At 46.0% G+C, this 14,697-nt stretch overlaps 2 protein-coding genes across 6 annotated transcripts in view; both read right to left on the reverse strand.

Annotated features, from left to right (window-relative positions):
* CCDC47 (coiled-coil domain containing 47) overlaps positions 1-14,697 on the reverse strand; it is a 67,879-nt gene that overhangs the window by 35,243 nt on the left and 17,939 nt on the right. For all 5 annotated transcript variants that reach the window (XM_068121216.2, XM_078780624.1, XM_078780625.1 and 2 more), the window contains one exon: positions 4,615-4,716. In XM_068121216.2, the coding sequence (XP_067977317.2) occupies positions 4,615-4,716 (102 nt within the window). The remainder of the gene's footprint in view (positions 1-4,614; positions 4,717-14,697) is intronic.
* On the reverse strand, positions 2,669-3,316 carry LOC144892665 (uncharacterized). Its single transcript, XM_078780626.1, has 2 exons — positions 3,237-3,316; positions 2,669-3,061 (listed from the first exon to the last, which is right to left on the reverse strand). The coding sequence occupies exons 1-2, from the start codon at positions 3,290-3,292 to the stop codon at positions 2,803-2,805; spliced, it is 315 nt and encodes a 104-aa protein (XP_078636752.1). The 5' UTR covers positions 3,293-3,316; the 3' UTR covers positions 2,669-2,802.

Consider the following 14,697-nt stretch of genomic DNA (forward strand, 5'->3'; position numbering starts at 1 on the left):
TAGTATGGATGATAATGACGAGGGAGCGCAATAGTTTAAAGGGACGACTGGGAAGCGCAAGTTTCAGAAGGGAGTAGTTAGCTGAGATGATGCCGTGTTTGTGAGAATTGAACAGGTGTGATTGCACAGGTGTGCAACTGGACAGGTGTGTGGAGCAGTGTATGAGTAGTGAGTGTGTGGATCAGCGCGAATGCGCTTGGGGAGAGAAGGGTGCAGGTGGCACCAGGTGTGAGAGCACAGGTGTGCAGGTACAGGTGTGTGGAGAGAGTTGGAGTGAGTGGTACGGAGTGGTGTGCATGGTGCGAAGGTGTGGATGGGGGAAGAGTGGACCCCTTTCACGAGTACCCGGGGCGGGTAGTGTAAGTGTTAGGTAGAGGGTACAGGTAAATTGTGGTTGGATATTGGCACTTGTGGTGCGGTTGCAGAATGGTGTTGTGAATGGGTGCATTAGTGTTGTGGAAATGGCTGGGCGTGTAGCCTGTTAGTGCGTGTAGTTGGTTGGGCACTCCACCACTGTGAGGATGTCGGCCAGGTGAGGCCGCAGGTGGGCTCTGGGAGCCGGTAGAGTTGTGGATGGGGCCCGAGGATCCGGAGGACGGACCCGGGTAGCCCAGTGCCAGAGAGGGCACCGAGTGGGGAGAGCGCCAGAGAGGCCTTCCCCAGGTAGTTAGGTTAGGGTAAGGAGCAGGTAAGCTCGGAGGCAACTGCAGTGGTGGAGGTGTGCAGGTGGGTAGACCCGCTGGGAGAGGTACACGCCACAGCCCAGAAATTGTGCGAGGGCACCGGGAGATGAACCGGGGGAGTGAGACCCCAAATTGAAAAGCACCACAGTTTGGCCAATGGGAATTGGTTTTTAGAACCCATAGTGTAAGAGGGCCAATGGTTTGGCCAGAGAAAGACCCCGGGTAGTGTAAAGTGTGTTAAAATCATTTAGAGGATAGTTAGGATGAAGGATCTCCTCGCACCATCTGCATCCACTCACCTGAGGTGACAGGTACTCCGCACCATGCCATGTTTAATTATTTTTGATGCAAATGTTTTGGATTGTGAGACGCATCATGACGTGGGTGTGACATTGTGCTTTGATGTTCCATCTCTGCCTCCTTATGAGGATTGATGATGAATTTGGTGATGGCAAATTTTGAAGTAGAGGGATTGTGGTGACGAATTTGGTATAGGGGAAATATGGGGAAGACGTGACAGTAGTGACGAATTGGTAATGTGTAGGTTTTGTACATATGGGGTAAGGGCAAGGGTGGGCTAGGTAACAGGGGGGTGACGTACGGTAGGGACGAGCTTTCTCACTTCGCCCTCCGTACGCATTTCGCCTTGCATTGCCTTATTGATGTGTACCCTTGTGACCTTACCCCTCGCTCAATTGTCTTTCCCCTTTTGTCTCCCACATGACCTGTGCGCCGAGGGGAGCGTGCGTGGGTCGGCCATTGTGCGCCCGAAATTCCCAGAACCAGCTGTCTGCATCGATGCACCACATTATGGACCACATGCCTGTGGCCGAGCACCACTTATGGACCCCATGGGTTGGGGCATAGCCCCTCTGCTGGAACCGGCCAAGAGGGCCCGAAATCTTGCTGGCGGACCTTGGCCACAGGGCACCGATGCCCCACAGGTGAACCACACATAGTCGGCCCTGTGGGCCATAAATAAAAGAAAATAAAAAAGGGACACATTGGGCACACTTTATTGAAAATAGGCCGCCAGTAAGCAAAGAAAAATGAAAATGACAACATCTGGAAGACAAATAATAATCACCAGCAGGGGGAGCCGAAGAGCAAGAGACACCTGCAGGGTTAGGGGTTGTTGATTTTATTTTTATTGAACATTCATTGAACAATGGTGACTGCACCGATTGGTGCTTGGGTGTGTATTGGTGCGTTATTGGGTGCGTTCATGGTGCGTCGATGCAGAGCAGACTGTCTCCCCCCAGAAAGAACAATTACAGGTCCTGGGTTAGTTTTGTAAATAAAAATAGCGTCAGTGTAAATAATGCTCCCCACCGTCAGTGTTTAGTTTGAAGACCATTCCGCAATTCGGTTAACTGTGGGCGTAAGTCTGTTAGGCAGGGTGCAATGGACCAGCGGGACACATTTATTTATGTTTTAAAACTGTCGCACTCAGGGTCAGGTTAAAAGTAGAGGGAACTACACCTACGTGCCACACTAAGGTAAAAGTAATAGGCCCGGGACGTGCCTAAGGGGAGGAGGGTGCAGTGTTGTGGATATGAGAATGTTTTTTTTATTTTGTTGTTGTGGTAAAATGTTGTTGTAAAAGGTTGTTGTAAAATATCACCCCTCCTCCCTCCGTTTGTGGTTGTATAAAGGTCAAAGGGCGTTTCCGTAGTTAGTCCATAAAACATACATGCAGGACACGATATATCCTTTCTTTTGACAGTTATATCCTTATTATGTGTATTAGCGTAAGGCTGTGTCTTCCATTAATTGAAAGTACTCCATTGCACCAGTGAAAGAGAATAGATCCCCTTTCCTTCCCATCCCCAAAATCTCCATCCAATATTACATCCCCTCTCGTCATTGCCGAGCCTCGATTGCCCATATTACCTCCCCTCCAATAACCGCCATTGACCACGAGGCTCGAGTCAGGGAAGAAAGGCGTGTCTCCACCTCGTCATAGAGGGGGAGGAGTGAACCAGCCCCGCTCGACCAACCATGAGCCAGGGGTTTGGCTACAGAGGGCGGAGGAAGAGCGGTCGGGGAGGTTCGCAAAGGTTGAGGGGCGGGGGCCTATATAACCCAAGGCAGGGGTGTGGCCAAAGGAGATGAGTTTTTACCGGCAGACACAAGGGAGCCCAAGCCGTGGAGAGGAGTCAGAGAGATTCGCTTTTACAAGAGACTGGAAGAGTTGAGCTTTTACCAGAGACAAGACGGTTGAGCTTTTACAGAGAAGAGAGAACCCGTCACACCAAGGCTCCACCAAGCTCCGTGTTGGCTCCACCAAGCTCCGTGTTGGCTCCACCAAGCTCCGTGTTGGCTCCACCAAGCTCCGTGTTGGCTCCACCAAGCGTTCACCTCCAGCCATCCACCTCCTGCAATTCCCCGCGTGAGTCAGAGTCTTTTGTTTGTTCTGTCCTGGGTTAATTAAGTCTGTATAAGCTAGTATTTTCCCTGTGTCACCTGCGTCTTATGTGTTGTAAATAAACCTTGATTGCTTTCTTTTTGCTTGTGTGTAAATAGCCAATAAATTCAGTCGTATTTCCAAACCTTTCTTTGCCTTCTTTTTCCTCTTTGCATTGCGTCGTTTTCGTCTTTTCCCTCATTGAGCAGCTGGGGTGCGATACGGCCAAAGTCTGGGTGAATCGGGTGAGTTTTGTTAGGTCGCGGTCTTACACCACCGCTCGGTCTATAACATCTAACCGCGATCTATAACAATACTTTCATTAGTTTGTGAGAGTGGATCGTGTTTCCAAGGCATGGCATGTTTGAATAGGTCGAAGCAAAATGGCGGCCAAGACCCCTATGAGGTGATGTTGAGCTGCCCAAGGATAAAGTCTTTCATGAAGGTAAGCCGTTATTTCTCTACAAAAGGGATGTTTCTATTCATCAAAATATCGAGTTTCATGCACTCCTTCAGAGTTCACTTAGTATGCATGCAAAGTTTCAGGCCACTAGGTTTCATGCTTTTGGAGTTATGGAGAAGACACACTGACTAATTAACGGACACACATTGCCTTTTATTACGATACATTTTTCTCCGTATTCTCCGAATGAAGGTTTGTTGGAAATTTGATGACAAAAGCTGAAATGGTAAAATAAAAAGCGCACGCACGCACGCACACGCACACGCACACGCACACACACACACACACACACACACACACACACACGTGATTTGCCGCCTCCCTCTCGCCTGGGACGGAAAGGACCGAGGACCATATCAAATTCATCACTTTAAAAAGCAGTTAAGACAGAGCCGAAAACAGCAGCTTCAATGGGACGACATGGGCATGAGGCACCCAGTATCAGGCTATTCGACATGCATTTGTGGCACGGTCTGGCCCTGCAGCTTGGTCGTACTTGTTGACTGGTGGGGAGACGTGCTGTGTGGAGGGTGCCCAGAGTTGCGCCAATTTAATTTTGTTTGAGACGCTAGCACCCTGGCCTTGCCATTTTGGGTTTTGTTGACTCTATCCCACTGAGGAAGGATGAGACCAAGACCAGGCATACCCAAGTGTACCCCAGAAGCCACACGGGAGGTCGCGAGTATCTACATTGTCACCACCTGGGGGCAGAAGTGGAAACGGAGCACGGATAAGAAGACTGTTTGGTTCATGAATCATGGTTCCTTGCTGTGGTGAATATGGATACTTCAGGACCAGGAAAGGCTCCGTTCAGTCTTAGAGACTTGCAAGTGGAGATGACGACCAGTGGTGTTGGTGCGCAAACACACACACACACAAATGAACCAAAATATGACATTCATCAAGCTATTTTACAGCAATTTTGCAAAACAAAAATGTATGCTGTATATAGAAATAAAAGTAGTAAAATCATCAGACAACGCATATTCTTCCTTTGATGCATAAAAACCTAAAATATTGGTGTTCATAAACTTATCCAAAACCACCGTTTTCATACATACCAGATCTTGCATGTCTTTGTGAAGGCGAGACATTGCTTTCTTTGATCCAAGAGCAAACACCAGATTTTCCATATCGTCTGTAGTCATGGTCACCACAATTTGCTGCTCACCAGGAAATAAATAAAACTCCACCTTTAGAGCTATTGTCAGCAATAATTTGTACTTATTCAAAAACTACAACTTGTATCAACAAAAAGGTGGCTAAGTCTCAGTAGCTTTGTTAGAATGGAATATGGCAGTGCTGAAAAATGGATAATAAACTTAAAAATCAACAATTATCCAATACCAGAAACAAACCCAAAAAAAAAAAAACAAGCTTCTATAGTCCTTCTAAATCTAAGTCCAAGTATACCTGTGGCAATCACTGTGCACATGCAACAAGAAGCAAGCTTGGAAAGCTTGTGCCTTCCATTTTTCAAAAGTCAATTACCATGTGCACAAGCATAATATTAAAAGCCAGGTACAAATGCATCATTGAAAGTCATTAAAAGCCAGGTACAAATGCATTATTGAGGATTGAACCCATCTTTCATTTCTCGGCATTGCAAATTGATCATCAGAAGAGGCAAATAAACCTTTTTGGTTTGCTTTTGTGCAAATGACATCATTTTTCCTCGTTTCCCTGAAATACAGGTCAGTCGGAGTGGGAAAATGCACAAAAAAATGAAATAAACAATGTTGAAGAATTCATCGACATGGTGTGAACCCTGAGGCCATTTCACCAGTTTTTTCCCTGAACTATTACAGAAATGAATGAAATGAATGAATGAATGATCGTTTTAAGGCCATTTTCCCCGCGAGAGTGGGGGTTAGCCTTGCGGGCCCCATGACAATCATGGTTCCCTGTTTGAGGCAATGTTTTTATGGCCGGATGCCCTTCCTGACGCCAATCCTTGGTCACGCTCTTACGATGCGCAGGGATACGGTGTACCTATTCTAAATCGGGGTACACACCGTGATCATTCATCCCAGCAAGCTGGTACTCAATTTGCCGACCTCGGAAGGATGACAGGCTGAGTCAACCCCCCTGGCGTTAATTCAGCGATCGACCGGACCGACCGGACCGGATCGGACGGACCGGATCGACCGGGATTCGAACCAGCCGGCACCCTAACCGCTAAGCCAACACCAGGCTAACAGGCTAACAACACCAGGTTGAACAAGATAACCAATTTGATTGTGAAGTTCAAATTCATTTACAGGTTATTATTGTTACGGATTCGTCACTTCCGTTGTGGTGGTTTTCCGTTGTGGTGGTTGTGGTGGTGAACTATTACAGAAATATAGACTGCAATTTACAAATTGGAAACCATGAGGCAGGGATTACTACAATACATCAAAGTCGTGCTTCCTTCTAAATCCCGATTTGAGGGCCAGTGATATTAATTAAAGGAAAGATAGTCATCCAGTTCAAATAGGCTGAATTGTGAGGTTTGACATTTTTAACAGACAAGGTACTGAAAATAACCGCTATCATCTGTACTTTCCTGGTAAGTTCTGTGATATTCAAGCTTAACCAAGTAACAATATCTACGTGGCAACAAACTGCATGCATCGTAGTCAGGAATATTTGAATGAATAAATGAAGAGTTTGAACAATATAATTAGCCCACAATAAAATGGAGGGATGGGTGGTATGAGGTTTCACAGTTCACAGTGCATGTCAGAGCAGAAACTCCACCATAAAGTAAAATGAACTGTCCGTAGAACTCCAAGATAGAATTGTGAGGAGGCATAGATATGGGGAAGGATATAAAACAATTTCTAGTGTTGAAAGTTCCCAAGAGCGCAGTGAGCTCCATCATTAGGAAATGGAAAGAATGTGGAACTATCCACACTCTTCCGAGAGCCGTCTGACCAAACTGAGCAACCAGGCAAGAAGGACCTTGGTCAGGGAGGTGACCAAGAACCCAATGACCATTTTGACAGAACTACAGAGTTCCTTGGCTGAGATGGGAGAACCTGCTGGAAGGACAACAGTCTCTGCAGCATTACAGAACTCTAGGCTTCATGGGAGAGTGGCCAGATGGAAGCAACTCCTAAGAAAAAGGAACATGACAGCACAGCAAGAGTTTGCAAAAAGGCACATGAAAGACTCGGAGCAAGAGGCAAATCATTCTGTTGTCTGATGAGATGAAAAATTCACAATTTGGCCTGGATGCAATGAGCTACCATCTGCCAGAAACAGAGCATAGCAATCACCCATCTAACACCATCCCTACCCTGAAGCATGGTGGTGGCACCATTATGCTATGGAGATGCTCTTCAGCAACAGAGACTGGTGGACTTGTAAGGATAGAGGGAACAATGAATGGAGTCAAATACTAGAAAATCCTTGAGGATAATCTGCTTCAGAGTGCAAAAGACCTCAGACTGTGGCAAAGACTTACGCTCCAACAGGACAATGACCCCAAGCATACAGCCAAAGCCCAGACTTGAATCCCCTTGAGAATCTGTGGAAAGACCTAAAGATTGCTGTTCACCGATGCTCCCCATTCCAACTTGATGGAGCTTCAGAAAATCTGCAAGGAAGAATGGGAGAAACTCCCCAAATCCAGAGGGGCAAAGCTGATAAATACATGCATGCCCCAAAAGACTCAAAGGTGTAATCAATCGCTGGCAAAGGCGCTTCCACAAAGAAATGACTCAGGGAGTTGAATACTTATGTAAATTAGATATTTCTGTATTTCATTTTAAATTATTTTGTACAGATTTCGAAAAACCAATTCCACTTTGACGTTATGGGGTATCTTGTGTCGATCAGTGACAAAAAAAAAAAATCTAAATTTAATCCATTTAAAATTCAGGCTGCACACAACAAAATGTGAAACAAGCACAGATACATTCAAAGTACACCGCGGCCATGCCAAATAAATAAATAACATCCTCCACATGCGGCATTGCCAGGGCACCTTAGGCGCCCGGCGATACCACCATGCAGCACATGGAGACGGTAATGGGAGGGAGAGGTGTGCAACAATTGATTGATTAATTGCATAATTAAAATCAACAAACAATAATCATAAAATAATTTCTTAATCAATTGGCTAATAGCATACCTCTACCTCAACCACCAGTGTTTCATCTGAAGCTGCAACTTTTTGAAAATAAAATACGTCATTGATCAAAATAATTAAATAATTAATTGATTAATTATTTAATTGATGACGCTACGACGTCATCATTATTTTTTTCTCCACCAGTTTATGCCGACATGGTGCTCAAGAAATTGCATCTTGATTGGATGAAGTTTTGTACTTGTCGAATTACGGAATTATGACGTCATAATGGACGCCTTGGGCCGAGAGAGTTAAAAATTGGGCAGTCTATTCCAGGGCAAGACAAATATGTCTGTAAAGTTTGGCAATTCTGTGTGCAACGGTGTGGACGTAGTGCTGCGTATAAACAGACAAACAAACAGACAGACAAACAGACAAACCAACCGATCAACATACTTGCCGGAATCTTTTCCGGCAAGTAACAAACAGACAAAAAACTGACTCAAATGCAATACCCTCTCCTCTGGCGATGGCAACAAAGAACCGGATGAAAACTGAGTGTTCCCTTTCAGCGCGTGTCATTGCTGGGCTCCCTTCGGCGACCAGCAATGACGTCATGCAGCGCCTGGAGATGGCATCGGAAAAGAGTGGTGTACAAAAAGTCGAGGGTTTGATTACTTTCTGAAGGCAGTGTGTATGTATATATAAATATATATGAAAAAAAAATACACACACATATATACACACACACACACACACACACACACACACACACACACACACACACACACACACACACACACACACACACACACACACACACACACACACACACACACACACACACACACACACACACACACACACACACACACACACACACACACACACGTTTAAAGTGTACGTGCCCTTCCCCCCCCCCCGGCAGTGCGGGGTACTTCTGCTGGTAACTAATAAAATAAAAATGAAGAAATATCTCTTGGTAATTTCCTGAAACTCGGTGAAATTCGATGACATTCGCTCGGTGAATTCACTCGGTTTCCCAGTGAAAATTTTCCTTTGGGCGGTGTATAATTGCTCCGAACGAAATATCTCTCAGCAATTTCCCGTCTGTTAAATTATTTATTTTACATATGTGAATGACACGTCCATGCACACGTGAAATGGAGTTTGTTTTTGCACACGTGAAATGAACACGTGAACTTTTACTTCCAGATAATAATGTTGAATGAAATAAAAACGAAGAAATATATGTCGGCATCATTGTTGACGTTTTTGTGACGACTGTCATCAAACGGAAAAGTAATATATCTTAATGGAAAAGAAAAAGCGAATTTTTAATAGATGTCGACATGTTGCCGTCTGTGTCATGTTGGGCGGTGTATGATACATCGTGGCGCGATTTTTAAAAAATATATCTCTGCATTTTCCTGCATGTGCGTGAATGGTCCCAATTATTGCTGACACAGAGTCTAAAACCATTGATAAAAATGAAATCAGATGGTGAGTTAGATTGGAGACAAAGGCGTGAGAGAGATTCAATGGCCTTGAAATTACAGGCCTTTGAGAATTCATTTCGTTCTATAAACGGAAACTTTCATGGGATTTTATTCCCGTTTTTTTTTCAACCGAGTCTAAAACTATGTTAGCGACTGTGAAAAATGAAATGATATATCGAATTAGAGTTGAAATAAAACTGTGAGAGCAAGACAGCACAGGCCTAACTAAACAGGCCTCAAAGCGATGCGAGTTAATAAAATGGTGGATATTTGTTTATATGAAGCCTCTCCCAGAAAGGGTGGAGCTACTCTCTAAACGGAGTATGCCACACCCCCGGACGGACAGACAGACAGAATCACCGACTGCTAATATAATATATATCGGCCAATATATATATATATATTATCAAGGTGATCATGGAATTTCAAATGACTGAGTGAAACTACTCACCCATATGTATTTTTACAGCAAATATAAATTCCTAAGGTCTCACCTCTAGTGTTATAGTTGTGAAAACTGGAATGGCCATGCAATAAACCCAAATTCCAATGCGTGTCGTAAAAGTTTCGGACAGAAAAGATTCACCTCTCCTGAGTCGAAACAACATGGTGAATGGCGCTAATACTGATATTGCATGTGCTCCTTTTCAGTGACAAACGCGACCTCACTTTTGTGAATGTGACGTCACTTCCTTGGAGACAGAGGGAAAAAATACAATGGGGCTTTTTTACATATATATATATATATATATATATATATATATATATATATATATATATATATATATATATATATATATATATATATTACGGTGTGTACCCTGGTTAGAATAGGTACACCGTATCGCTGCGTGTCGTAAGAGGCGACTAAGAGGGTTGGCGTCAGGAAGGGCATCGGGCCATAAAAAACATTGCCTCAAAAAGAGAACCATGACAATTACAACTACATATGGGCAGGGTACAGCCCGAAGTGGAGATCGGTTTCTGAGGTTTGGGACATGGATTGTAGGGACAATGACAGGGAGATCAGGAGAAGTGGTGGAAGTATTGGTCAGCAGAAGAGTGGACATATGTTGTGTGCAAGAGACGAGATGGAAGGGAAGTGGTGTGAGAATGGTGAAGGGTAGGCAGGGACAGAAATACAAGTATGTGTGGCAAGGGTGCCCGGAGGGCGTGAATGGTGTTGGTGTCCTGTTTTCTGAGGAGTTTGTAGACAGTGGTGAGTGTGACTAGAGTGAGTGATAGGTTGATGATGGTGAAAATGATGATTGGAAAGCTCTTGGTGAACGTCATCTCGGGATATGCTCCGCAGGTTGGTCGGAGCGATGAAGAGAAGGACAAGTTCTGGTGTGCAATAGAGAAGCTGATGGAAAACGTGAAAGATGAGGAAGTTGTTGTGGTAGGAGGAGACCTAAATTGACATGTGGGGAAGGAGTATGGACGGTTTTGAGGGAGTTCATGGGGGTTACGGATATGGTGTGAGAAATGGAGAAAGTGAAAGGATTTTGGAGTTTGCTGATTTGTCGATTTGTAATACTCAGTTCCAGAAAGGGGATAATAAACTTGTTACATACACGTCAGGTGCGTCGACGACAACTGTTGACTACCTGATGGTGCGTAGGCGAGATAGGGGGCACCTCCGGGACACAAAGGTGATCCCGGGGGAGGAGGCTGTTTCACAGCACCACTTGGTTGTCTGCGACATAAGGGTGAAAGGTGCGAGGAGAGCTCGGCGGGTGAAGTACCAACCGAGAATGAAGGTGTGGAGGTTGAAAGAGGTGACAGTAAGGGAGGCATTAAAAGAGAGGCTGAGTCGGGTAGAGGATGATGTCGTTGAGCTTGAACGTGGTTGGATGTCAATGAAAGATAGTCTGTTGGGAGCCGTTGGTGAGGTATGTGGATGGACAAAAGGACCACCGAGGCACTCGGAAACATGGTGGTGGGATGATGAAGTTGGAAAGAGGTTTGACGAGAAGAGGAAGAAGTTCAAGGAGTGGCAGAAGGCGAACGGTACGGGAGCAGAAAACGCAGAGCATGAAAGTTATACGGCAACCAAGAAGGCTGCAAAGAAAGAGGTAGCAAAGGCGCAGGAGACATGTAGGAAAATGTTCAGAGAACGCATGGATTCGGGAGAGGGTCAGAGAGCGGTATTCAGGATTGCAAAGCAGATAGCGAAAGAGAGGTGTGATGTGATGGGGGTGAGTTGCTTGAAGGATGAAGTGGGACAAATCGTTGTGGACCCAGATGGAATTAAAGGAAGATGGAAAAGACATATGGAAATGCTGTTGAATACAGAGAATGAATGGGCTGGCAACATAGAGAGTAAACCAGTTTTCGGAGCGGCAGAGAAGATAACCGAGAAGGAAGTTGAGGAAGCGATAAAAGCAATGAAGAGTAGAAAAGCGGGAGGGCCGACGGGAGTTGTGGGAGATACGTATGTTTAAGGCAGCAGGAAGTTGGGGTGTGAAGAGAATGGCAGAGATCTGTAATCTGGTGGTGAAAGAAGGTCGCATTCCAGTGGAATGGGAACTGAGTACCCTTGTCCCTCTATACAAGGGGAAAGGTGACCCTCTAGAGCAGGGGCGGGCAACACCCGGCCCGCGGGCCACATCCGGCCCGCGAAGGCTTAGCGTCCGGCCCGCCACCCTGCTAGGCTTTATTATTGCAATCCGGCCCGCGGACCTCCCAGTAAAACTCATATCATTTGTAAATGTAAGAGTTTATATTTAGCCGGTCTGAATTCAAGAAAGGGACATTTTGTCTTCAGCACCGTCCTCTTCCGGAAGACATGCGCACGGGGAACTGTCTTGCCTCGACACCGCCTGCTTGCTGATAGGCGGTCTTTTCAAATCAGCCGGCATGTGATACGGACGTCCTTCCGATTCAGTCAGCTTGCGACAAACGTTGGTGTCTGGGACAAATAACTTGCAACAAAGAGGTAAGCGACGCAGAGTTCTCTAAACCTATTTCAATTTTCACTTTCTTTCAATTTGCTTTGTTTTGTTTGTTAGAACATGTTATTATCTTTCATTTGCTGCGTTTAAATAATTTTATTCTCCCTTTTTATTTGTAAAAATAAAAATATAACGAACTTTCTATTTGTAAAGAAAAAATATATATAACGAACTTTCTGTTTGTAAAAGAAAAAAGAAATTGACGAACTTTTGTTTAAAAGGAAAACGAAATTGACGAACTTTTGTTTAAAAGGAAAACGAACTCTTTAAAAAAAAAAGTATGCAGACTGATTCATTTCCTGTATTTCAGTTTTACGGTGAAACTGTGTCATATTCAGCGTTGGCCACGTGCGCGCAAAATAAATACATTCATCTGTACAATTCGTCTTCCGAGATTTTTTGTGCCCCAGATTGCTTGCTGTTACATCATTTATTCATTGCTGATATACCTAATTTTCTTCCTTTTCAGCTCATCATGTCTGCGACCCAGCGTGTTAAGAAGAGGAAAGTGGACCTCGAGCGTCGGATCTTCAACCCTGAGTGGGAGAAGTACTTCTTCATCGAGCGCTTTGGACAGGCCCAGTGCCTCATATGCTTGAAGACTTTGGCTGTCCTAAAAGAGTACAACGTGCGCCGCCACTGGGAGACAGAGCACCGCTCGTCAAACTTCGCGTCGGTGTCTGCCACCGAAAGGAAGGACGCCATGGTTAGACTATCAGGCAACTTGGAGAAACAAACTTCACTCTTCTGCAAGCAGAATACTGAGGCCGAAAAGGTGACGCGCGCCAGTTATGAAGTCTCCCGCATCCTTGCTCGCCAAATGAAGCCATTCGCGGATGGGGACTTCATCAAGGAATGCCTCCTCGCTGTAGTGGACTCCGTCTGTCCAGAGCAGCGTTCCGCCTTTGAGAACGTGAGCCTTTCGTCCCGCACCGTTCGTCGCCGCATCGAGGATATGTCGGAAAACGTGCACGACTCACTCAAAACACGCAGCTCAAATTTCGTCGCCTTTTCCCTCGCTCTGGATGAGAGCACCGACACAAAGGACACGGCCCAGCTGTCCGTTTTCATCCGTGGCGTCACCGCTGACTTTCAAGTGTGTGAGGAATTCCTCCAGCTTGTCCCGCTGCGCGACACCACCACTGGGAAAGACATCTGCGACGCCGTGCTTCTGTGTGTTGATCAGCACTCCCTGGACCTCTCCCGTCTTGTGTGTGTGACGACCGACGGTGCCCCGGCGATGGTTGGTGAGAAGAAGGGCGCCGCTTCGCTGCTAGTGCGTCACTGTGCAGCCGCCGGATACACTCAGCCCATTAACAAGATGCACTGCATCATCCACCAAGAGTCCCTGTGCGCTAAGTCTGCCAACCTCGTTGGTGTCATGTCTGTCGTGGTGAAGGTCGTCAACTCCATCCTCTCCCGCAGCCTTAACCATCGTCAGTTCCAGGCACTGATGGACGAGGTGAACGTGCACTACAACGACCTGCTCTACTTCTGTGAGGTACGCTGGCTGAGTCGTGGGGCCATGCCGTCTCGGGTGTGCGACCTACAGCAGGAGATTGCCACCTTTCTACGTCAGAAGAACCTTCCCCACGCTGATCAATTCTCTGATCCGCGGTGGCTAGCTCGCCTGGCCCTGCTCACGGACATCACGGCGCACCTGAACACCCTCAACATAAAGCTGCAAGGCAAAGACATTCTCGTGACAGACATGTACGTGCACATCACTGCCTTCGAGGTTAAACTGCGCTTGTGGGAGGCTCAATTGGCTTCTGGTCAGTTTGTGCATTTTCCTCGCCTTGCTGCATGTGCCCCTGACGATGTGGACCTGGGCACTTGCGTTAGTGTCGTCAACTCTCTACGTGAGGAATTTGCTTCCCGTTTTGCAGGAGTCAGGGTGCTGGCTGCGGACTTCAAGCTTTTCACTGCTCCCTTTGACTTCCCCGTGGAAGACGCCCCTGCCTCCTTACAGATGGAGTTGGTGGAGCTGCAGTGCAACGATGAAATGAAGGCGAAGTTCCGCACCTCTTCTCCATTGTCCTTCTTCCGCGACACCGTTCTCCCTTCTAACAATTTTCAAAAATACATTGCCCATGTCCAACGCATTGTGGCCATGTTCGGCAGCACCTACTGCTGTGAACAGCTCTTCTCGAAAATGAAGTACACGAAGTCTCACCTTCGCTCCCAACTCTCGGACCGCCACCTCAATGACATTCTTCTGTTGTCTACCTCAACCATCGAGCCAGACATGGAAATACTTCTTCATGGCAAACAGCACCAGCAGTCTCATTGATTTGTAGAGTGTTCAATGCAATTTTTGTACAATCTATTCATGTAAACAAAATATAGTAATTCTGAGATTTCGTTTTTCACTCCGGCCCGCGATCTCCTTCCAAAAGTCTCATCTGGCCCTCACTCTGAAAAGGTTGCCCGCCCCTGCTCTAGAGTGTGGCTCGTACCGAGCGATAAAGTTATTGGAGCATGGAATGAAGGTATTGGAAAGGGTGTTGGAGAGGAGGATAAGGAAGAAGGTGAAGATCGACGAAATGCAGTTTGGATTTATGCCAGGAAGAGGAACGACAGACGCGCTCTTTATTGTGAGGCAGTTGCAGGAGAAGTACATGGAGAAGA

Source organism: Myxine glutinosa, chromosome 6 (assembly GCF_964187855.1).
Source record: "Myxine glutinosa chromosome 6, kmMyxGlut1.1, whole genome shotgun sequence".
Taxonomy (NCBI): domain Eukaryota; kingdom Metazoa; phylum Chordata; class Myxini; order Myxiniformes; family Myxinidae; genus Myxine; species Myxine glutinosa.